This window comes from Plecotus auritus (assembly GCF_963455305.1).
Source record: "Plecotus auritus genome assembly, chromosome: 4".
Lineage (NCBI taxonomy): Eukaryota > Metazoa > Chordata > Mammalia > Chiroptera > Vespertilionidae > Plecotus > Plecotus auritus.
Window position 1 is genome coordinate 144,086,623 of NC_137775.1, and position 26,090 is coordinate 144,112,712.

General features: G+C 40.0%; 1 protein-coding gene across 1 annotated transcript in view; it reads left to right on the plus strand.

The window, feature by feature from the left end:
• The window catches only part of GLI3 (GLI family zinc finger 3), a 267,120-nt gene that overhangs the window by 134,065 nt on the left and 106,965 nt on the right, over positions 1–26,090 (plus strand). The window contains exon 3 of the mRNA XM_080665499.1: positions 9,119–9,224. Within this exon, the coding sequence (XP_080521625.1) occupies positions 9,119–9,224 (106 nt within the window). The remainder of the gene's footprint in view (positions 1–9,118; positions 9,225–26,090) is intronic.

Sequence of the window (26,090 nt, forward strand, 5' to 3'; positions counted from 1 at the left end):
ATAATAATAAGTCTTTGAAAATGATGATTTTTGGGTGGTCAAGAAGATCCCATGAGGTAATGTACATGAGCTTTATAAAACGTAAAGCTTTGTATCCTTTTGCTTTCACATTGCACTATCTAATTTTGCAAAATTAAAAAAAAATTGGAGGCTCTTTGAATAGATTTATTTTGGATAGCATACAATTTCTAGACTTCATCTTTGTTGATTAATGGTTAGTTTACTAACTAAACCATGCAACTTCTGAGTCTGATGTGTCTCCCAGGCTTTTGTAGTTAAATGTGAGATACTTTAAATCTGAACTGTGCTTTTTCTGGAAACATTTCATGCTCTGCTTTCATTTAATCAACATTGCGGACCCTAAAGTATAGTTTTGGAACGATGAATTTAGATTTTGAATTGTGATGTACAAAAATATGATTATAGGTACAAGAATTTGTTAACCAATAACCTAGTTCCACCTTTTTAATTTCCAAGGTTACTTATTATCACAGAAAATACACCATTAGTATATTTAAAGTAATGGATTTGTGTTGCTCATGTGATGTCCCTTGGAGAGTTCTGCAGTTCAGGTATAATGGCTGTAAACATCTTGTTTCTTCTTTCCCCCTGTTGTTTTTTTCCTCTCTTATCCTGGCAGGAAAGCCAGAAAGAACAAAGATGTCATGGGTGCATATATTTGTGATCATAAGCGAGATATATTCCACAGACTGTGGATGGAAGGATTTCGTAGTCAGTCAGTGGGTAGATGTGGTCTATTTCTGCCACCGGGAACTCAATGGCTGTGATTTTTCACTGAGAAACATGCAAAGACTTCTGATAAAAGAAGTTAGAAGGGACCAGAAAAGGGAGCCATCAATTGTTTGTTCACTACCCAGGACACATTTGAGGTGGTAAAGACAGAGATTTGTTTTGTCAATTCATTTGCAAAGGGCTGTTTGCCATTTTCTTGTGGAAACACATATTTATGTTTGTTAAGGAGCATAACGTAGATGAGTTGTGGTATGACAAAACTATTGTGCTGGGTTAGCATTTAGGTCTAAAATATTAATTAAATGAATTTAATATGCCTACAGACTCGCACAGAAGAAATGACAGCAAGATGGCTCTTTGAGTAGTGGGGAATGCCCACAGAGTCAGGAATGTCAGGCAGTTGCCAGAAGTAAAAATTTATTGTGTTTTTAGAAATAGCATAGTTTTTGTTGGTAATTAGCTTGCTATTTAACTTTGTGTATGTGTTACTTAAGTTATAAGGAAACTAAAACTTGCAAATGTTAATTGATTATTGCCATTATTTGCTAGATTCATAGTCAATTTCAACTATTATCACTCTTATCTTAGAATTTATTTAGGATGTGTTTTGCTAAAATCACAGAATAAATGTCTCTTTTCTGAATAATTACTAATACGGATATTTCTATAATGATATTCTTAAGTCACACAAAATGGCATATAAATTTTCTACCCACATAGTGTTATCACTAAAAAGTTACATATTGATAAGGAAAAATTGATATGTGGTTTTTCTGAAATGTGAAAATTTCAGAAAAATCATTGTACTGTAGTATGCTAGGACAGGGTCTATCAAATAGCTTTCTGTAAAGGGCAGAGAGTAAACGTGGGTTTTGTTTTCTGTTGCAACTGGCCTATTTTGCTAGTGCAGTGCAAAAGCAGCCAGAGTCAGCCGGTGAACAAAAGACCACACGTGTGTTCCAATAAAAACTTACTTGCCAAAACAGACCTGTGCACAGTAGTTTGTGGATGCTCCCATAACATACGCTCTCCAAGTTAAGGCTCTGCCATGGTTATAAAGTGACAAACAATAGATTTTTAAGAAACGTTTTTTTATTGATTTTTAGAGAGAGAGGAAGGGAGAGGGATAGAGAGATAGAAACATCTGTGAGAGAGAAATTTCATTGATCCTGGACACCCCCTATTGGGGATCAAGCCCGCAACCCTGGCATGTGCCCTGACCGAGAAACGAACCAGTGACCTCTTGGTTCTTGGGTCCATGCTCAAGTACTGAGCCACACTGGACGGGCCAATAGATTTTTTTAAAACTGAATTTATTGGAGTGACATTGGTTCACAAAACCAAACTGGTTTCAAGTGTACAACTTAATAAAACATCATCTGCATACCGCATTGTACCCCCATCACCCCAAACAAAATCTCTTTCCACCCCACTATTCCCCCACTTCGACCACCTCCCCCTAGTCTCTACCCGCCTTGCCTTCTGGCTCTCACGATACTGCTGTCTGTGTCTGTGTTATGTATATATATGTTTTTTGGCTAACCACCTCACCTTCCTTCATCCACTCCCCCCAACCTGATAGCTGTCAGTCTATTTCATGTATTAATGCATCCGTTTCTGTTTTTTATTTATTATTTTAAAAATATGTTTTTATTGATTTTAGAGAGAGAGAAAGGGAGGGGGGAGAGAGAGAGAGAGAGAGAGAGAGAGAGAGAGAGAGAGAGAGAGAGAGACATTGATGTGAGAGAAACATTGATCAACTGCCTCCTGCAAGGGACTGGGGATTGAGCCTGTAACGTGGGCATGTGCCCTAACTGGGAATCAAACCAGCGACCTCTTGGTGCATGGGACGACGCTCAACCAGGGCCTCTGTTTCTATTTTGTTCATCAGTTTATTTTGTTCACTTGATTCTACACATAAGTGAGATTATATGGTATTTGCCTTTCTCTGATTGGCTTGTTTCACTGAGCATCATAATCTGGTCCATCCATGCTGTTTTTTTCTTCAGTTAATCCTCACCCATGGATATTTTTTCCATAGTATTTTTTTTTTCCCCAACTCTATACAACATGCCTGTAAGAACGGTAGGAGAATTCCTGTTCTTCCATGAGGTGTTCCATGGGGTGATTCCACCAGGGTGCCCAGCAAGTCCATATAGCTGGTCCCTGTGAGGTGCCACTCCTCAGTGTCTGCTAGGAACCGACCAGGAGGGCCACAGACTGCCTTGTTGCTGTAGACACTCTGGGTCAGTCAGTCCTGGGCTAGATCAGCTCTTTTCTGGCTCAGTGCTGTCCATAGGCATATTCCTGTCTGTAGACAGGATGTGTGAGGTAGGTAGGTAGGTAGGTAGTCTGGGTGTTGGAGTCAGTCCACATGGTGATAACTCCCTTAAGCCACTGAACCCTGGAAAAAGTCTTGCAGGTGCCAAGGTGATGACTAGAAATGCCCAAGGCCGGAAGAGGCCTGGGGTACCACTCCACCCTTTCATTGGGGTGATGATGGTCTCACTCTTTGTACCCCTCCTCTACCACTTGAGGCCTCTCATTTGATAGATTTTGGATAATAATTTTGGTTTTAGTGTAGTGGATGTTGACCACAAGGGGTTTTAATGTTTCTAGTGATGACAGGCAAGTAAGTGAATTTGTGAGAACTGGACATTATTACAGGCAGGGCTGACCCTGATGACAGGAAAAATAATCTCTAGTTCTGGTCTAGAATAAACTCCAAAGTCAGTGTATAGATAACTTCAGTATTTAAATAAGCCAGAGGACTTGTGCACGCCAGGCAGTTTACTCTTGTGGCTTCTCCTGTGTTATTTCCTGTGCACTTGAAGGCCACTCAAGTATCATTTCGTGCATTACTCCTTCAGGGCACTTACTTAGCCGACTTTGATCTCTCTTTTTTAATCTACAATATTTGTATGTAAATTTCAAACCTTAAAAGACTGTCCCAGAGTGGCATCCAACAGATCTTACAGCCTGAGGAACTAAAACTATTTCTTGAGAGAATGATGCAACTGAAGATAAATCTCCAAGTGTCTTCCTCTGGCTACAGGTTTTATGATCAACCCAGGCTGTTGTGAAGAGACCTAAAAATCAATGCCTCTGATTCCTAACGAGATCCTTAATGCTCAGCATGATGACAGGCAGCATGAAATCGAACACTGACAACTGGACACAGCACAAATATTTTTACTATGCATTTCAATTTAAACAGGTATCAAGCCAATTACGGATTTATAGGGTTTAGACTATTCTGCTCAAGCCTTGGATAATATGCACTCTTCAAAATCTCAGTTTAGTACAGAGAAACTTGGTCCAATAGTCAAGCCTCTTGCAAGACTGTAATAAATCATCTTTGCAACCATAAGCATGTACAGTTGACTGGTTACCACTGCTCCACAGACTCACCCCCACCTGGTAGAATTTTAATTCCCTCAGTAAAATTGATTTCACCAGTTCTGCACATTATTCTCCCTGTCTTCCATTTAGCACGTTAGTTTGCTGACAGTAGAGTACACAGCACTTAGCAGCTGGTTTGTGGAACCATCAGTCAGGAAATTGTATGATAAATAGGAGGTAGCTAGGTTTAGTGGCACTTCCTTCTGCTTCAGCAGTTTTAACTGGAGTTTGGAAAAGTCATCATGTGGTGTTTTGTCAAGGGCCAGAACAGGAGATGGCTGCGGTGCCGTGACTTATTACACATACACTTGAGTTATGATGCGCCACAGCTGCGCTGCTCATGTGTAAATAATAAACCATGAGGTGGATAATTATGGTGGCTGCTGGCGACGTGGGCCTGCTCTTGTCATATGGGTTTTTTTGGACAGTTTCTTGGGCCTGTGATGGAGTATGCGGCTGATCTTCCAGATAGAAACGACAAACCAAGATGCAAGGGAAGCATTCGGGGTGTGAGGATCAGGCTTTTTTCTGTCTCTCTTCTTTTCCTTAGGCTTATTGTTATGTGATATGGAAGGACGTCCCCATTCTGCGTCTTACTCTTTGTTTATCCTGTTAAGTTATGGCCAAGCATGTCTTTAATTGGATGAGGTGTTCCATTGCATTTTTGCAGAAAGTGGCTTAAGAGGTGTCATTCCCACCGATAAATGACATAAAGTAAATGGTTTGAGTAGATTTTATCAGTCCAGGAGAAGTTATTTTAAACTAAATCAAGATGGAAATAAATAGAAACAGTAAAATTCTTAAACCTAAAACCAGAGGCCTTTGGCCAAGTCAGATCATAACCGTAACTTTTTGTTGTTTACTGAACCTAATTCCAGAATGCAGAATTCATAAATTTCCTTGGGACATAAGTAAAGATTGGGCAAACAGTGCTATAAGATGCACCACAGACGTTCATTAGAATTAGCTTTTACACTCACAAAACACACTCAACAGTGAGAAGTGACTGCAGTAATTGTTTTATATTTTCCTCTCAGGTGTTTTTACAGTGCTTGGTCATTTTCTCTTTCATCCTGAAAAAAAGAAAGAGGGTAGGACAGAGATGTTGAAATAAAATCCCATTAGAATACTTTCTCAAAATTAAAAGACGGAAATGCCTTTTAAATATCCATGATAGTATTGTAAGATTTCCTTGGGGTATACTCTCTTGATTTTATAGGAATAACAGGTTTGTCTTCACTCCTATGCACATAATCCCTGTAACTTTATTCTAAATACTCATAGATAATGACTGTAAGTTCCTGCATCTATGAGGCATATATTGAATGTGGAACTAATTCACAGATTTTGAGCCCTGTGTGTATGAAAAATGTGGCCCTAGCTGGTTTGGTTTAGTGGATAGAGCGTCGGCCTGCCGACTGAAGGGTCCCGTGTTCCATTCTGGTCAAGGGCACATGCCCAGGTTGCAGGCTCAATCCCCAGTTGGGGGTGTGCAGGAGGTAGCCGATCAATGATTCTCTTTCATCATTGATGTTTCTGTCTTTCTCTGCCTCTCCCTTCCTCTCTGAAGTCAATAAAAATGTATTTTAAAAACAAGAGAAAAATGTGGATTTGTGCTTTGTCATAATGCACATAGAGAAAGTCAAGTACAGTTAATACCCACTTATTTGTTGGAGAGAATTTAATCAAGCAGAACACAGCCAAGAGCGAAGAAACAAGGAAGTAAAAATATGTTCTAACTCTTGACATAGTTGTCACAGTTTATCTCAAAATGGCCATATAAAATGGTACAGGGGAGAAGCCTTTCGGAGGTGGGTTAGACCTTATGAATGCTTACTTTACACACAGTTCTAGCAGGTATTCCCTGATTTCCAAGAGCAGATGGCATGTGTTAAGTTTGAAGTCTGCTGGAGGCAAGCGTGTCCTCATCAGCGGCTGCTGAAAAGAAAGGAAGAGGAAGAACCGTCTCCTGGCCATCCACCTGACCCCAGACTGGAATCGGATTCACTTGGGCCTGTTTACAAATTTAAAACCAGGAAACATTCACTGAGTGGGATGTGTCAGACTTTCCAACTAGTGGTAAAGATTGCTCCACTTCATATTACATTGTTTTCAGAAGGATGAATGATTTTTATTGAAAATGGTTAAATAAAGTAGGACATTCTGCCCTGAGTTATATGGAGCACGGCCTGTGACAACCGTGGTGGATAAACTTTAAAACTTGGCTGACCAACTATCCAGATTTCCCTTACAAAACACCCAACTCCAACACCTGTTAATAGTAAGTCCTCAGTGGTGCATGTAAAATAGGATTGCTTTTTTTCATATGCACTCTATAAAACACGTAACGTGTGGGATATGTGATCGGGTGGTTAGCATAGCCCGCACCATTGAATCCCAGCATTGTTTCACATCCTAATATCACAGTGACAATGATAGCACCACACCAAGACGGTTCCTTTCCTTCCTCTGAATCACCCCTTTATCTGGCAAGAAGCACAAAATACTGCGAGTAATTGACATTTTCAGTACAATGGTCTTTATCCAACCACAGAAGTTTCCTAGGTTCTAAACCTGGTGGAATCTCCCACATTGAATTCTGTCTATGCTATGTTAATAGTTTTTCACTCTTATTTTTTTTTTCTCTCATAATCATACTGTTAGATTTCCAAAGGAAGGGCAAAGTCCAAAACAAGGGAAATAAGACATAATTTTATTTACTTATTTTTGTAAACTTTATCTTTCAGTGACAGTTTATATTTAGTATTATTTTGTATTAGATTCAGGTGTCTAGCATAGCTATTAGATAATCATATCCTTTATGAAGTGATCTCCCCAATATTTCAAGTACCCACCTGGCACCATACATAGCTATTACAATATTATTGACTATATTTCTTCTCTATGCTGTGCTTGACATCCCTATGAGCATCCTGTAACTACCAATTTGTAGTTCTTAATCCCTTCACCTTTTTCACCTAGTCCCCCAAACCCTCTCCCCTCTGGTAACCATCAGTCTGTTCTCTGCATTTATGAGTCTGTTTCTGTTTTATTTGTTGATTTCATATGAAGGTATTTTAATGTCATAAAAAAAGAAGAAAAAAGAAATAGGCCAGACAGAGAATGTCAGATCTCACATGATTTTACTTACTTGTGGAATCTAAAGAACAAAATAAATAAACAAAATAGAAAATAAATAGTTTTAAAAAGTTTGTTAGGTTTATATTCTAAAAGATGCTTATTGAAGATTTAGAAAAGAGAAATGTATGGGGAGGAAAATGAGAACCGCCTGAATTCACCACACAGGCACTCATACTAGCCCTCCACTGGGACTTAAGGAGCTCCTTGGGGGTGGAGGGAGAGGGGTGAGGTACTGGTTACACCCTTTTCTGCGTTTGGCACAGCACCATCACCCAACACACACACTCTGCCCTCAGGGTTCTGTGCTGCTTCTTGCAACCATCATTTGGAATTGCCTGTACCACCTGCTACCCTCAGGTCTAGGCAGATCTTCAGACGTGTAGAAGTGGCTCAAAGCCCTTTGGAGGCACATTGAGGTACACATCAGTTCCTGGGCGTGTTGCCAGTTCACGGGCAGCAGCAGCATGATGGCTGTGTGCAGGCCCCACTGCGTGTGGAAGGCACTACTGAAGAACAAGTTGGGCTTGTTTGCTGGAACATCAGGCTTATATAAAGCCCAGGAGGCACACTTCCAGGTTTTGAAGTTCTTTACTTTGCTTCTTGAAACTTGGTAAAAACTGGAGTGTCCGTTACAAAATACCCCCCATGGTTCTAATGATAAAATGTAGCAAAACTCCAGTTTTTGCAGTGAATCACTATTTAGGGGGAAAAAGTACTTCCAGATTTGTCAGACATTAGCATAGATTACTACAAGTAAGTGGGAGTAGTGTACCTATTGTTAAGTGTGCACACAGGAACCCAGGAAACGGTGAATCCCAAGCCTGAGCAGAACAAGATGGGAGGCTGGTCTGCAGCCAAGGTGAAAGTTAGGGCTGAAACGTAGGAAGCCCTCAGTTTGCCCCAAACCACCCATTCTAAGTCTGAGGGGGTCAGCTCCTCTCCTGCAGCAAGGCCAGGTAGCATTTCTGCCACCAACCTATGGATTTGCTGCCCCAGTGTCAGGACTGTGGAGGCATAACCCAGGCCAAGAAAGGAAGCATGCATTTAAATTACAAAAATGTGTGTTTCTTGTGTGTAGTGTGTGTATGGTATGTGGTGATTGTGTGGTGGGGGGGTGTGGATATGTGTTGTGTATGGGGTGTATCTGTGGTGTGTGTGGAAGTGGGATGGATGGGGGGCATGTATTGTGTGTGGTGTGGAGTGTGGGGTTTGTGTGGGGGTATGTGTTGTGTATGTAGTGTGTTGTATGTGTATATGAGATGTGTCTGTGTGGTATGCATGCATTGTGTTTGTGTGGTATGTGCGGTTTGTGTGGGGGTATGTTGTGTGTGATATATGTATGTGGGGTGTTGTGTGTATGCCACGGATTCCAGCAGGGACTTTAGAATAGACTCCTTCCCTTAAAAAGCACCATGGGTATAGGATAAATGAAACTAATATTTATATTTTGTTTTGGCCTAAAATTCAATCGACAATGTAATTTAAAATAAATAAGTGTCTCATAATCTGTTTCCTTTGATTCTGTGGCCCAGTCTTTCCATTCTGGCCAGCCTTCCTCCAGGGTAGGTTCGGGTGCTTTTCCTTCCTGCTTTCCTCTGTAGGCTTTGGTTCATTCATAGGCTCTGCTTTCTCAGCTGCAGGTGGTAGTGACTTGGTCATACTTCTGCATTATGGAGCCTCATAATGCACTTTAAAGAGTTCTCCCACAAATCCTTAAAGGAGGCTCAGCATACGTCATGAAGACAGCACAGCAGCGTTGCATCATGGGTTGGAATTCTGTTCCAAAGTGTTCTTTTCATATAGGTCGGACTTTCTTTTTCAGACCCTCCTCACCTGTTTCCTGCATTCCACCCTCCTGTGCCAATCGATGCCAGACATCATGAGGGGCGTTACCATTATGATCCGTCTCCGATTCCTCCACTGCATGTGTAAGTATTAAAACCGTACTCAGTAATGAAACAGAACAAAATACCAGCTTCTACAATCTCTGGACCTTTCGTTTTCAGCATGGCTATTGGGCGTTAAAGATGTGATAGACGTATAGGGTTTACTTTTGAAATATAGCAAGCCTATTATCTATTCCTGGACCCACTGAAACAAATCCCAATGCTTCCTGAAAAATGCCCGTCGTACTACATACTAGGTAGCGGGCAAGTAATTCCTATTTAGTTTGGTGATGTGTGTTCTGTGGGCTGTAAATACTAAATTAAAACATAGAGGACTAATGGAGGATACCACACAGGATGTGTATTTGGTTGAGAATGCCTTTGAAGTTTTTCATGCTAAACTTTCTGTTATGTGAAAGTCTTGTCCCAGGGATCACATGAATCGTAATGAAATTTCTATGGTAAATTTCATAGCCCCTGTGGTGTGTACACCAATAGTCACTTGATTGATGGGAATGTCACCCAAACAAAATGGCAAATGTGATTGAGCACATGGTTTACACAAAGATAAAAGGAAAGAATGGTGGTGATAACATACATTAGAAAAGGAAGAAGAAAATCTTGTGGAATTAAATATTATCTTACTCAGTTTGGGGGAAAAGAAATAGTAGACTTACAAACTAAAATGTATGTGTGTATGTGTGTGTGTTGTATGTATTTGTGTACGTATGTGTTTTTAGTACTGTCCAGATAACTAGAACCATGTTCTAGGAAGGGCTGCCCTTTAGAAATGAATACATACGCGCAGACATACACACACATTTAGTTATATGTAATCACCCTTCATTCTGAGACAGTAAAGTTAGAAAAGCACAAATAATACTTTGAAGAATAATGCTGGTTATTTAGATGGTAGATTGCATCTCCCTGGCTATTAGTTACAGCTGTGTAATTACATATATGCCAAAGAAAAATGAGGTTGTTTTAAAACAAGTCCTCCTCTGTGAACAGAATTAATTGATATTAACAACCCTAACTATGTGCCCAAGTACACATATAATATTTTACCAACTGCTTTTTGGATCTGTCCTCCATTGCTAAATTGTAATTTCAGAGCAGATTTGCCTGGAGGTAAGTAATAAATCTGTGTTGTAGACTTCTATAAGCATTATAGGAGAAGTGAGTATTTATAGAGAGAAAACACAGAAACTTGTGACTTTTTTTTCACTTTTCACTGGAACATAAGCATTTCCACAGTTCTGAAGCTTGCTAGAAATACACTCAAATAAAACCAAGAAGCCAATTTAAAATGCCCTTACAAAGGGAAGGAAATTCCAAATTCAGGCTTAAACCTGCAGTGTAATTCACCCGTTACACAGAGGTTTTGCATGGCTGATTCTCCCAGACTCTACAGTCTCTGCAGTGATGTAGTAATTTAAATCAGATTTTCTGTGGAATTTCAGAGTTTTTTTCACTCTTTCAAAATCATGTTATAGAAAAATTTCAAAACACGAGTCTATGTGATTGAATGAACTGGTTCCTCTGGGTTCATTATAGCTTGCCTTGTAATTAAATCCAAATATGAATTTATCAATAAAATCCCAGGTATTGGTTCTTTGGCCGAATATAACAATAGCAAGCCCCCATATAGTCCATACTCTGTGCCCTAGGCCCCGATTGCTGTGCCCACAGTGTTAGCTCACTAGGGATAAAAACACCACACGATAACTTAGGTTGAGTTTGGAGAATCCTGGGGGAAGGGGTTGCATTTCAGATATGACTGGTGAACTGGGATTTTTGCAGATGTTAGTACTTCCTTCTTTTCCAGCCAAGCTTTAGGATACTTTAGCAGCAGTTGACTAAATTGTCCTCCAAAGGTTCATAACATAAGGCTGATAAATAATACTGAGCCTCAAAGGAGAAGCCCCGGGAGGTTCTGAGAGAAAATGTCAGCGCTGTGAGCGAAGCGCGTGAGGGGAGCCTGGGTCTCTGGCCTCCTGGCCGGGTCCTGGGTGGAGACAGTGAGTTTATGAAGTAGGCTCTAGGATGCTAGTGCAAACCACACCTCTGTGCCTCTATAATAGGACATTGTCTCTGCTTGGCCCTCAGTGGCCTCCTGGCTCTGCATGGCAAGGGCCTGCTTAAACTCCCCACCCTTTGCTGGCTGTTCCTCAGAGCACCTCGTGTGTGCCTTTCTTGGAGCGCGGAGCCTCTTGCCTGGTCAGTTATTGTGTAGTGGTCACTGTCCCTGTTAGTTTTGTGGGCTCTGCCAGGTGCTTTGTAAAAGGTGCTCAGGAGACACCCACGCTGTCCATTCAGGGAAACAGCGGACGAGCAGTCGCAGAGCTTGAATCTGATTCTGGAAGTTCAAAATGCGTGCTGTAGAATTATCCTATATAATAAAAGGGTAATATTCAAGTCGATCGAACAGCGGAACAACCGTTTGCTATGATGCGCACTGACCATCAGGGGGCAGCTCCTGCGTTGAGCGCCTGCCCCCTGGTGGTCAGTGCGCTCCCACAGGGGGAGTGCCGCCCATGGGGAACGGGCCTAAGCTGTCAGTCGGACATCCCCCGAGGGCTCCCGAACTGCAAAAGGGCGCAGGCTGGGCTGAGGGACCCTCCCCCACCTCAAGTGCACGAATGTCGTGCACCGGGCCTCTAGTATTATAGAAAACGAGACCAAGTGAGCTTACTATAAGCTGTTAGAATAAATATTTGTAATTATAAGAAGACAAAATTTGCGGGTATTCTCATTATTTTGTACACAGAATTGTTCTTCTGGTGCCAACTTTAAAATGTCAATTATGTGTCTTGAAGACAGGGTTTGTGTTGCTGATGGAAATGCTCACAGACTTCTGTTAGGAGGGATGGCAGGCCCTGCAATAATTATGCTATCATATATTATCATTAAAGATTCTATTGAAAGAGGTTTATAAATTGCTCTTATTTTTAGATAAACCACCCTATATTAAGGCATCAGCGATACTGTGCAGAATTAAATTAAAATCTCATAAAGTGAAATATGTTCTGTATTAGCTGTTTGACACTTAATTTGCCTCTGAATGAGTCGAGGAAATCACAAATTAACCTGCCTTTGTTTTTTCAACCATGGCTTATTAGGTGTTAGAACAACTGCAGTTACAGCCTAATAATGGCCATCAAGCCTTATAAATATGTGCAGAAATATGTCAGTTTGTATTAAAGAACCCAGTGTGTTAAATGGAATGTCTTTAGATTACTTACTCTCAATGTTATTTCACCATTTATGGTGAGGCAGTGTAGATAAGTGTATAGAATCTTAATTTTTTTTCAAATACAGTACTGATAATAATATTAGAATTTATTGGTTTTTCCTTTCTCGACTAAAATCATGAATTTAGACTAAGAATTTATAAGTAGGACATGGAGTATTATCTTTTCCCTGAGTTGTTACATAAAGATTGTCACATAAAATGTACAATTCCTGCATTATGTTTTTTTAATTCAAGTGGTTTGAAAATTAGGATACACTGGATATGAAGAACTTTCTCTCTCTCTCTCTTTTTTTTTTTTTTTTTTATAAAATTCTCTACTGAATTCACCAGGACTTATGCTCTCTCAAATTACTTGCTTTGACCACAGATTTGATGCTTTATTAAGCTACATAGAAAATAACACCAGTGTTTTAGAAAAAATCTTAGTGAATACATTTTATTATATTACTGAGACTATTTGGAGCATAGACAGAAAATGAATCAAATTCACATAGTCAAGGCAGTAACTTCATGTGAATATTTGCTTCTTCGCCTGCTCTGTATACCATACTTTGTTTATACCAGGGCTTCTCCTTGCATAATTCCAGGAGGCAGCATTGTATTCTATGGGAATGGATGATGCTGTGGGCTAAAAATTACTATTTGTTTTAAAAAATTATTTGGAAATTTAGGCAGTTGGAATATTATATCCCCTCCCCCAGAATACAGATTTATTTTCAAATGACTACTTTCACACTAATAAAGTGTTCTTTCTTTTGCATTTTGAGTGTGTGTTTTTTAAAACGTAGTGTTAGTACTCATGTAAGCATGCTTCTTTTAATGCATTTGTAGAAACACCAAAATAAAGTTTTAAATTTGACATTCATTTGGGATTTTTTCTTGGGGGGAAATATTTTATCTACAGCCTTTTTGACCTAAACTTTTCTTATTTATGGACCAATATGAATTGAATTTCAGACTGTCCATTTTCTTCATCTGAGCTCTGCAATTCATTTTCCAAAGCAGATTCCTTAGTTATTGATCCATTATAGTCATTCAAGCCCACAGGCCTCACCAGTTGAGCTGAGGGCTGCCCTCGTCTCAGGCTGTGGATGTGAAGGGCACTGCACCCCAAGTTGCATCCAAAGCCAGCACTCACAGGCGCCTGTCACCATCCACTCTACTAATTCATTGTAGAAAACCAGCCTCGTCGTTTCTCTCTTGGAGGAATGAGCACTCGTATTCTGTTCTACTTGGCGGCTCCTTTTTCTCTTAGTTGAGTCCATGTGGCTCTTTCCAAGGCTGCCTGACTCACTGAAATTATTCCACCTAAGTAAGAGCTGTTCTCCCTACTAAAAGCAGTTCACTTCCTGGCGCCTGGGGAGAGGGCTCAGTACACGGTAGGTCATTAATATTAGCCGTGAAATAGAGCACATTGGAACTGGTAAGGCTTCTCCCCCATGATTATGGCTGCCTTTTAGAAATGAGAGCAGGGAGATGAGTGGCAATTTTGGAGCATGAATAAATACATTTTTTTTCCAGAGAGAAAAAGCTCTAAGAAAAGATGTATCATTATGGTAAAAGCTTAGAGAGAAAAAGGGTAAGTAGATAGCCAGGGCTACTACTCGGTTCTCACCCTCTCTTTTTTCCCTCCCTCCCTGAATTCAGCTTCTTGCATGTACTAGGTACTGTGATTTTGGGAGCTCATATAATATATATTAAAAAATAGCCTTCAATCTAGGCCCTTATTTAAAACTTTGTGATGGTCCCATAATGCATAATAGTGATTTCATTCTTTCCATTCCCAAGAAAGCCTCCAGTAACATGCAGAGGTGAGGAAAACCTTTTATGTGTATTTGGGGGCATAACTAGTTTGACATATTTTAATAGTGCAACTTAAAATTAACAAAGGAAATTTCTTTTTTCCCCTCCAGTGTTTGTGCTCTGCCATAAACATTATTAAGGCTGGTAGAGTGTAATGACGTATCAGATTACATCAAATACTGTAACCTAACACTGTGTAAACCTATCTCCCTCAACCCCCTCCTCAAAAAGAAAAGAATGAACTAGGTTATAATTATATCTCTTGAGGGCAATGACAAGACTGTATTTCTTTGCATTTACTAGGCCAAGTCCATATCTTACACATAGTAGTTCCTAAATAAATATTATTTTCAGTGATGATAATGGGCTATTGTTTCTTAGGCTACTGCAGGAGGACCGTCGTCATCTCATTTATTGCTTACTTTTGTTAGAATGTGTCCTCTCATGCCAACAAAGCTGGCAGGCATAATACTCAAAATCAAAAGCTTGATTACTACTTAAAATAATACTAAAGGTCAGATACAATCCACTGGCAAATATTAAATCAGTTACTGGATGTAAAGTAGGATACTGTTTAATGTACATCTATTGCTGCTCTCCATGCCCTTCACATGGAAACAAAATAGATGAAAATAGCAATCTCGAATGGACAATTTAAGAATAACAAAATTTCAAAGATAAGGGAAAGTAAAAATGAACAGACAATTCACCCGAAAAAAGAATAAGGACCATAACTGTAATGTGATGTTTCTGAGTACTTAACCATGGTCTAGGTAGGCACAGTTTTAGAGACTTGACATAATTATGTAGTAGTTTCAGCAACTCTGTGATGGAGTGGTTATTACTACCTCATTTTAAAGACATGGAGATCCTGATACAGAGAGGTTCCAAAGCTTAGGGGTAGATGGAGCATTATTTTAACCCAGACATCAGGTGCTTTACTTCTTGCTCTTGGCTTTCCAGTTCTGGTCGTGAAAATGAACATTGCAGACTTTGCTGCTCTGGTTTCTACTTCCTGGGTGAGCACAAAGGATCCTAACAACACACTATAGGAAGCTTTCTGTGTTGGTGGCTGTCATTATCTTCTGCCAATTTCTAAGGTGTGTATGGGTATGGCAGTGTGAAGAGCTGTAAAAAGCCTTTTGAATGAATAAACCTTTCTGTAGCCAAGCAATCCGACATACAACAATGTTTGCTGCTGTAGAATTTGTGACACCGAATGACTGGACAATTTACGTAACCATTTGTTACAGGGAATGGTTTGATAACTTGTGATTTGTCGACTTGGTAGAATATTCAGCAATACTTAATCACATTTGAGACGACCATGTTAAAACATGGGTAAATAGAGATCAGTGATTATAGCCGTTTACTCAGTAGATTGCAAGCCGTGTTGGACTAGATCACAGCATGCAGCTGCCTGGAACCTTCTTCCTTCAGATACCCATGGCTTGCTCCCTTACAGAATACATTTCTCTACACTCAGGTCTCCTTACCTGAGAGGTCTTCTATGAAGAACCATCTAACGAACATAGGTTGGCAAACTATGGCCTATGCACCAAACCCCCCCCCCCATGGCCTGTTTTTGTTAGTGAAGTTTTATTGGAACACAGTGATGGCCACTTGTTCACTACTGTCCACAGCAGCCTTAGCAATCAAGGGCAGCGTTGCTGACACACAGAGAATATGGCCCCCAACGCCTAAAATGTTTGCCATCCCCTGATCTAAGGTAACACCCCCTTTCCAGCCTGCTCTTTATTGCCCTTAGTCTGCTTTATTTTTCTTTTTTATAAGCAATTGCCGTTTTATTTTTATTATACTTTCTACTTTTAAGCTCTCTTACTATTATTTCCCAGCATTTTCATTGCATATTATATCAGCTCGAAAAAAGAACATGTCTTATTTTGGTTATTGCTTCTCATGACAAACTGAAAAAAGTGTAAGTCCTGCTTACTTTTTAAGAACTACCTTATATGATTTACATCCCTAGTTTGCCATGCAAGTATGCAAATGTGGGTGAGTTACAATTTCTAAACTTCAAACATTGTAATGAGCTGGCCACATTGATCCGGATCAATCTATACACACTTTATTTTGCAAAAAGAAACATGCAATAAATCAGACTCAAAGGACATAATGCTTATTTCTGTTTTGCAATATTTCTAATGACTGAAATACTGAATTTGGTCACCGGTTGCAGATAAAGAAGGCCCTAATTACAGTGCGCACTCAGAGTCTGAGCGCCAGTTTCTTGGCTAAAATTTCAGTGTTCTTTGTGCAGCGCTCAGAGTCCGGCTGGGAGCAGATAGTGACTGAAGGTATTCAGGGGCACTGAGCCGGAAGCCGCGGGCTCTATAGAGCCTGCTGTCAAACCTGTTGCGGTACTGGGGGGTACTGGCCTGTAACAGACTTTTTTCTTTGAGTACAATGCTTCCACTCATGGTAAGCCTGGCTTCAGAGAAAACAGGAATTTACTGCCATCATTTTTATTTATTTTTCAAAATATGTGTTTGAAAAAATTGAACTTTAACAGAATTTGCCCCAACGGGGAGATACTTTCAGGTTGGTTTATGTGATGACTGCCACCCAAGCGAAGCTGCCTGCAGCTCATCTTATGTGGCCAGCTCTCCTTCGCTTAGGTAACAGAGCCCGCTTTTTCCACCTAAACAAAGACATGCCATTTCCTATAGCCGCACAGCATGCCGAGTTCATTTCAGACCTTTCCCCAGGGGAACAAAGGCCAGGGACTCAGGCCTGCCTGTCATTCATTCCTGTTTGTTGTTGCATCCCCACCCCTGCCCACAGTGAAATTCATACATCAAAAAATAAAATCCCAGCAGATTTGTTTCTAGGAAACTGCCTGCTTACTTTTTGAATCCTAAGTAACATATTAGCTAGAGTTTTGCATCTCTGGTGATCCAGAAACTAAGTACAATAAAAGGAAATAGCAGGAGGAAGGTCGGTTTTGAAAGCCATCCTCTCAGTCCTAAGGTAGGGATGTTTTTGCAGAATGTTTCTCGGTAACTGTATTGAAAGGATATTTGGAAAAAAATCTTGACCATTTTTCGTTTTGTTGTGATCTTTGCAAAAGAAATACCAGAACAATAATGGGCATCAGTATATTGCAGTTGGATAAAATTTAACAAGTTCAATGGTTTATGGGTCCTATATTTATCTCCTGTAATTCCTAGTGGAATTGGTGGCATTGCATCAATTTTCTTATAGCTCTGATGCTCAAAAACATCATGTATAATGCTGTATCTGTATACTGTACTTCTGCCTCTCCTCTTTCTCTTTACATCACACACACACACACACACACACACACACACACACACACACTGCATACACACAAAGTAGGGAGAAAAGAATACAGAGAAAAGTAAGAAGTGGCAGGTCAGGAACTGCCTTAAGGCATGAGAGAGCATTTCCAGTAATGAGCAAAATAAATATGGGTCTGTAACCTAAAGCTGTAGATTTTTCTAAAAGCCGATCACCTAATACTGTGAGTCATGCCTCATCTCACATGTTTATAAGTTATAGATATTTAAAACCTTCTCGTACAGCTACAGAGAGATTATAGATCCATTAAAAAGTGCTCAGTTGGGACCACTATATGCAATAGGAAGCTTAGACTCTGTCAAAAAATCTAAATTAATCCCAGAATGAGTTATGTGTACAGTTGTGATCTTTTAAAGGTTTGCCAGTGAGAGTCCTTCAGTGCTGGACATACCTGCAAACTGTTCCCGGAGAGCCTAATCCTCCTCAGGCCCCAGTCTCCCCCAGGTAATAAGAACTCTGCCTAAGGTCAGTTATCTTAATTCAGAGCATTAAGAGATCACTGGGTTTAGAGTATGTATGCTACCACCTGGGAATGAGTTAGGCCCGTGGTCGGCAAACTGTGGCTCGCGAGCCACATGCGGCTCTTTGGCCCCTTGAGTGTGGCTCTTCCACAAAATATCACGGCCTGGGCGAGTCTATTTTGAAGAAGTGGCGTTAGAAGAAGTTTAAGTTTAAAAAATTTGGCTCTCAAAAGAAATTTCAATCGTTGTACTGTTGATATTTGGCTCTGTTGACTAATGAGTTTGCCGACCACTGAGTTAAGCTAATGACTTTCAACTCATATGCCACATGAAATATGCAATACCTGACTATTTAGTCAGGGGCACTGACTTCTCTTAGATTGTCAAATAAAAAAAAATGACAACAGCTTGGCTGGTATATCTCAGTGGTTGAGCATTGACCCATGAACCAAGAGGTCCTGGTTTGATACCTGGTCAGGGCACATGCCCAGGTTGCAGGCTGGATCCCCAGTAGGGGGCATGTGGAGGTAGCCAGTGAATGATTCTCTCAGCATTGATGTTTCTGTCCCTATCTCCCTCTCCCTGAAATTAATTTTTAAAAAATTTACCCAATCTTTCTTAAAAAAGACTACAGCCAACACAATAGTAGTCCGGTGTGAATGAATCAAAATTAGACCTATTTTTTGTCAGATCGGCAAAAAATAGAATATATTTATTTGTTGGTGTGCCGCAGAATTTTAGTAATCAATTTATGTGTCATAAAATGAGAAAGATTGAAAATCGCTGAGTTAGCCTCTAACTGGAGAACACCAATACTCTTATAAGTACATTCAGATAATATCCAAATATTGCCTAGTTCATCTGAAGTGAACAGTGTCCCTTTTGTATGGGGGAGTGGGGGAGAGAGAGGCACTGGCAGTTTAAAGATTTGCCTCATTTGCAAAACAAATCACCACACCCTGTTGCTTGGATATGATTTACATTTTTAAAACAGAATCCCAAGAAAGCATTCCTAGTTTACTAAAATGCTTCTTGCCTCTATTCAAAGCAGTCTCTGGCTCCTCTACAGAACAGAATCCCTATATTCCGGGTCTGCGTTGCTTTCAACTTAAACTACGCACACCGGTGAAAGTTTTCAGAAACAAATTAAAAATTGTAAATCATTAGCAAAGGCAATCAGACCTGTAAAGGGGACTCTGATTTTAAAAGGTTTTTCATATTGTAGTAGCCTGGGATACAACAGATTAATATTAGAATTATATTGAATTATATTAATGTTTGTATTACCTAACATGTTGGGGTTTTTAATTTAAATTAAATATTTGATGTCTTCATTATTATTAATACTAGTGGCCCGGTGCACGGATTCGTGCACATTGAAAGGAAATTAATTAGAAGAAATATTTTAATATCGCTATTTGCCCTTTCTCTATAATAGAAGTGTCAACCAAATTCACAACTGACAATGACAGATCGAAACACATGTGTGCAATTAGCGCCAGCGAGAGCTTTATATGTATCATGCATGCGCAAGTCAATGTTTATTTTTAAATTGCAGTGTGCTTCATATGTACCGGCTGGTTGATCAGTCACATGGGTGGATGGACAGTTGGTCACTTAGCCTTTTATATATATAGATATAACATTAAAATGTATGCACATACACTACTCACTTCTGTCCATGTTCCTTGTGGTAATCTCAGCCTGCCCTTGGATGGGTTAGTAAAAGTTTGCATAATCTTCTTTCTTAACTGAACTGAGGGGAAAAGAAGGTCAGCATAAAGCATTGTAATCTTGTTTGAATGCTCAAAATATGGTGACCTCAGATTTTGGATTTCAGGACTGCGGGATAAATGTAGATACTGGATTGAGAGAAGAGTCCAAGTCAGTATTCCACTGGGAATCGGGCAATTGTGATGTGAGGGTTGAAAGCAGATGTCCCACCTCTTGCATTAAGCTCTATGGAGGGATTCCCTCCTTGTTGAGAATGTCACATGATAGTTATGAGAGAGAATTTGCAGAGTGTAAGTGATTGAGCATTCCACAAGTCTTAGGTGGATGGCAGGCTGTGTGCATCTGACTTGAGCATTTGTTTCTTGTACTTGCAACAGATCTGAAGAACACTGAGCAGATACATTATCCCTTATTTAGTTTGGTTAACTTCTGCACCTTTCCCCACCTCTTCATCTGGGCAGACAGAGCACTTTTTAGTTATTTTGGTTATTGTTTGTTGTTTCTCTGTTTGTTGGGAGGCGGGAGGTGTGTGGAAGTTGAATTGGGAGGAATGAAAAGCAGAAGGTGGCCTCCCTCCCCCCAGTGCATGGAGAGAAACATCCTTTCAGGTCTTTTGGATTTGCAAGGGTGTCCTTTGATGAGGCCTTTGTCTGAGGCCCCATGAAGTCTCTCTGTACTCAATTTTCAAAAAGGCTATTGGTCCTTCTTTGTTTTCTTTGTTGAACTGTTTATTTTGCTTTCTTCCCACGAGGTTCCCTGGCCTTCCTCTGACAACACTTTTCTGCATGAATTACATTCCTCAGAGGCAAGGTCTCCAGATTCTTGCAGTCCATCTGATTCCGGCCTGTCTTATTAGTCCCAAGATTCAACCTGCTGTGGGTCTCTGCCAAGCCACGTGCTTGCTAAGTTTCCCTAGCATGGAGACCTAAAGACTGTTTGTAACCTCATTAGTGAGAGGGCAGTGCTTCATTCCAGGTGAATAACTTAGCTGCTGTTGAATCATCACTACCTTTAAAATCACTGAAGGACACTACCAGTCATTTAGTTTCCTTTTGACGTGAGTAAGGCTAGTGAAGGAGGGGAGTTCAGGTTATTATACCTATGCCCACTTCACTGACATAACCACCTGTGCAGGGTGGGGCAGGAAACCATTAGCTCTATTTAAGTTGAATTCACATTCAGAAGGAATTCCATAATAGTTTGCACAAAATGCATTCCCATCGGTGAGGAATCATCAACAGCAATAATGAAAAGTATTCAGATATCTTAATCATAGCCATTCCATTTTCTTATAAATATGTTTTTATCTATAGTACTGTTTATGACTGAGACAGAGATGAACAATTAAACTCGGAAACCTATTAAATAAAGATGAAATATTTGGTTCTTTGATAAATTACACCTTCATTATAGGTATTGGTAAAACATGTGAGGCCACTAGACAAAAAGGTAGTTGTTTTAAGGGCAAAATTCTGTAAGGGATCTGTTCATCTGTTTGTACCCATTTTTTTATACATGAGGACCAGCAGGTGGGGTGTACTGTGCTCACTGGGTGCCTACATCTATTGATAGTGTGCCTGGAAGTAGTTTTGACATGGAACTTCCCAAAAGAGGACCAAAGAGTTTGTTAGAAATGATTGAACACGAAATCAGTGGTGAAAATTACGTGCTGATGAAATACCTTTTTCTACATGGAAACTTTTCCTAAAAGAAGTGATAAGGCCCAAGCAGTGATGATTGTTTCTTGAGATCCTCCTGTTCTCTTGCTGGACCTAGTTTGAACTGGCCTCTTGGCATCCGATTGTTGTGAGCCTGGGGCCACAGACCTCCTGTGAGGGTCTCCTGGCCAGTGTTCCCTTGGGCAAATAAATGCATTCCCTCTTTGGGGTCAAGGTGCTTTCTCACACAAGAAGGATTTGCCTAGAAGATGGGAGTTAAGCCTCCTTTGGCCAGAAGAGACACTTCCTTCTTGGAGTGGGCTCTGAAGCACAGGATACTTCCTGTGAACAGAATGGACCATCCTCAGGAGTAGGACTGGTTTGCAGCTTTACTGAATAATCACCCCTGAGCATACCCCATTTCCACTCAAGATAGTAGTTACGTTAGCCAATGTTAATGCTTCTTCCCCCGGGTTTCAACGTGTTATTCCAGAAAATTCAAACCTAAGTCTATTGGCACATCGTTTCTGATGAGCCTCTTACAGCCACTTCCTACCAAAGCTGTTTTTATCACAGATGTGGGCCTCGGACAGTTCCATTCTCAGCTCTGCCACAAATTAACTGGATCCTAACACTTTTCCCTGGCCTCTCTGGACCTCCTTGTTTTCATCTGTGAAATGAAGTAGTCAGATTAAATGATCTGACTTTAAGATTTCGTAACATTGCACGGGTATGGGAAAGTTTAGGTTTGCCCTTTGTATTTTCCTCCTGTGTATGGATACTTAGAAGAGGAGTCCGTGAAACACTGTGGCCTACTACATGCATGCCCATGTGCCATTTCCTGTTCTGTCCCCTCTTTCCTTATATGAAGATGTGCATCCCTCCCTCATTCTTCCTCAGACTTCCCAAGTCAGACTTTGCACATCCCTCCTTAGCCACGGGTGCAGGGAGCTGCCGGGCACTATCCCTGCCACTTCAATGTCGCTCACATAGGTTCTCACTGGAGTGGAAGGATAACTGGAAAACCAGATCATCTGTTCTATTAACAGCATCAAGAATGCTAAAATACATTATTTAAGCATATGCAGATTTTTGTATTTTGTTCAAGATAATTTTCCTTTGTGTTTAAAATTACAAGCTGAGTTTGAATCCGCTTAGGTATTTCCTATCAGATGACTTACTCTGTCCAAGCCTATTTCATTATTCAATCCCATTTTATATCATGAATTCAAAGAATGAGCATATAGATAGCACTTAGCACAATCTGTCATATCATAGGTATTTGATAAATGGCCGAATTACCTAATATGTATTTATTATATTACCATATTTAAGTCATCTGTTTTAAGTTGTGTATCTCTTTTCACCTTTTAACATCTCTGAAATTGGAATGTATCTCACCATCTGTAGTGTTTTATGATTACTGTTGGTGAAGTGGCAGCTATGGGGAAGTTTCAGGTATCTCTCAATAAAATTATTTTGCTGATATTTCCCTTTGTGTGCAAGTACTTTGGTGATAATATGAGATAACCTATGTCTGAATAAGTCTAAGAGAGTTTTAAAAATGAGTATAAAGTAAAAATTGAAAGCGATAAGGAAGTATTGTCATTCTTAGTGGTACCTGAAATAATGGTGCATTTTTTTAGGTCAGTAGCATCTTAGCTTTGATGAAATACAGTATATAACATATGGATTGTGTAGGTGTAGGTATGTAATCAGCAAAAAAAAAAAAAAAAAAAATGTTTCACTGTCAAGTTTTTCTCCCAAGGGTCAACCCAATTTTTTCTAAATATTATAGTAATGGACCTAGTTGCAGGACTGTAAAGTTAAAAGGTATAACGAATGTTTTCAAAAATGCTGTTTTTGCCTAAATCATAAAAAATAGAAAAGGAGGACAACTTCAGTCTGGAACAGTATAAAGAAGGGAAGCATGTGTTGTGTGCTGGCTCGATTGGTGTATTTGTGCAGATGCATAGCACAGGCTCTCAGAGGGTAAGACTTCATGATTAATGGTGTTTATTCTTGACAGAAGCCTCCTTTATTTATCTGCAATACAGTTTAGCGATTTTATCAGGCACCTGAATGAAAAATATTCAGTCATACCAATATTGCAGTGTAAATTGAGTAGAGTCACTTTTTATTATATCTTTCCGCCTTATCATCTGCACAGTAATTTTCTAGCTGAGGTTTGATATGGAAAGGCTGGATTTAGCTGTACTTGACACAAAGCCTCTTCAATTTCCCCTAAAAGTTCAGGCTGCTCTTAGAAGTGTGTGTGTGTGTGTGTGTGTGTGTGTGCGCGCGTGTGCGCACGTGCATGTGTGTGCATGTCTGTGTGTGTATATAATATATAAACCCTCTCTCTTATCCAAGCAATTTCGGGATTTGAAAAAATGAAGATAAAATGCACAAACCTGGATGGGAGAAATGTTGTTAATATAAAAACGTCTAATAGCTCTGAACTCACTGGTCAAAGCTTCTTTAGTGCTTAAGCTGTAGCTTAGTACTGAGCCTTTTGCATGGCTACATAGCCCCACTTTCTTCTAAACAATTGCCATCCAAATCTAGTCAGCATAAAGCCAGACACTTTTCTTTCTTCTGCCAGTAATATAAAAGCTGGAGTTCAGATGGCCTGGGGGATCATCAGTCGCTGTAATGATGGCAATGCCATTTAAGAAAGAGGGGAAAAAGAGATCTCATTTGTAGGATACTCAAGTAAGGTGTCACTACATTTTAAGCAAACTTTATTCAAGTAACAGACTTTATAACATTAATTGTCAAAATGAACCAGTGAAAAATAGAGCTAAGTGGTTTGAATCGTGGAAAACATTGGATTTTAGGCCCAAAAGGCCTTTAAACCTAGTTGGTGAAAAGGAGATCATCTTGTCCAAATCCTTACATTTTACAGATGAGAAATGTGAAACCCAAAAAAGTGCTTCCAGTAAGTCTGCGGTCTCATGCGCAGGCGCTCCGATGGTAATATGAACAAGTAGTTCCCTGGTCCGTCATTTAGATGTTTCCCGTCTGTGAACTCTGTCCTTAGTGGGGATCAGGAGACTCGCTTTCTCTATGAAGGAGGGGTGCAGTAGGAGACTGTGTGGCTCCTTTCCACGTGGCCAGACTCCGTCAATCTTCCAGGGTGCTCTTCTCTGGGCTCAGGGCAAAGTTCTCTGAAGCCATGATAACAAGAACTGTAAGAAAATGATCTCATTTCTTGGAAGTTAATGCTTCTTTTCTATTGAATAATGTTGACAACTTTTTCCTCAGTGCATTAGATATACTCCTTTTTCATAGTTAATTTATTTTTGAAAAGTTTGACACCCTCAAAGGGGTTTAAATTCTGGAATATTGATAAGTGTGTCTCGGATAGAGAGTCTTCGTTAACATGTAGGGGAGACCTATAAGGTCTACTTCCACTTGAATCTAAAGAGACTGCTACTTAGAAAGGGCCACTATTTTCACCTTTACTAGGAATGGGCCCCTAGCAAACCTTGGTGATTTTATTCTAGAGGAGAGCTATTTAGATAATTGATAATAGCTAGATAGGTAATAATGGTTCCTTGATGGACACCATTATTATCACTTTTTTAAAATTTGATTTAAAGAATGAGGGAAAATATGAGTCAGATGTTTCTTGCCAAGGATCACAAGAGACAACCCAGAAAAGCAGTCTAGTGGATAGAACTAGTAATAATAATAATAATTATGAGGATTATAAGGATTATGAGGATAGTGAAAAAGTCCCCATCAGCTCCTGGAAGACTGCTGTTGATAAAGGATTTGTTCTATCTAGTTGGTTCTTGAAGTAACATTTACAAAATATTGAAATAGGAGCCTTGTACTCTCTCTGGCTCAGAATTCCAGAAGCACCCTGTCTTTGAAATAAATAATCTCCATACCACCTGTAAGAGGACTCAATCTGAAGCGAGGATTAAACTGTTGGAACCTAACTTACTATTTCTCAGTACACGAAACTTGTGCACTGGTAGGGTCCCTAGCGGCTGCCAGCTGGGGCCTCCCTCCCTTCCCCGGCCCGCCCCGCCCCCTGGTCGAACTCCCGGATGAACTCACAGTCGAGGGGACAATTTGCATACTACCCTTTTATTATATAGGATTATTTCCACCCAGTATCTGAATCTTCTTTCTGGGAGATTTCTCATTTAAATAACAGATCCTGGCGTGGGGCTTTCAAGATTTTAAAAATAACTGTTTACCTTAAATTGTTGAGATTTCCAGGTAAATGATACAAGCACAGGCTTGTTTAGTTAATTAAATCAGCAATTTGAATCCACTCTTGTATATGATTTAGGGTGTCCTTTCTTTTTTTCAAAAAAATATATTTTATTGATTTTTACAGAGAGGAAAGGAGAGGGATAGAAAGTTAGAAACATCGATGAGAGAGTAACATCGATCAGCTGCCTCTTGCACACCCCCTACTGGGGATGTGTCCGCAACCAAGGTACATGCGCTTGACCGGAATCGAACCTGGGACCTTTCAGTCCACAGGCCGACGCTCTATCTACTGAGCCAAACCGGTTAGGGCTAGGGTGTCCTTTCTTTGCCTCATGGATATTATGGTGCAAATCCCAAAGTTCTTACCAAAGGATGCCATGCTGATAGGATTCTACGTTATTAAAGAACATAACACCCAGAC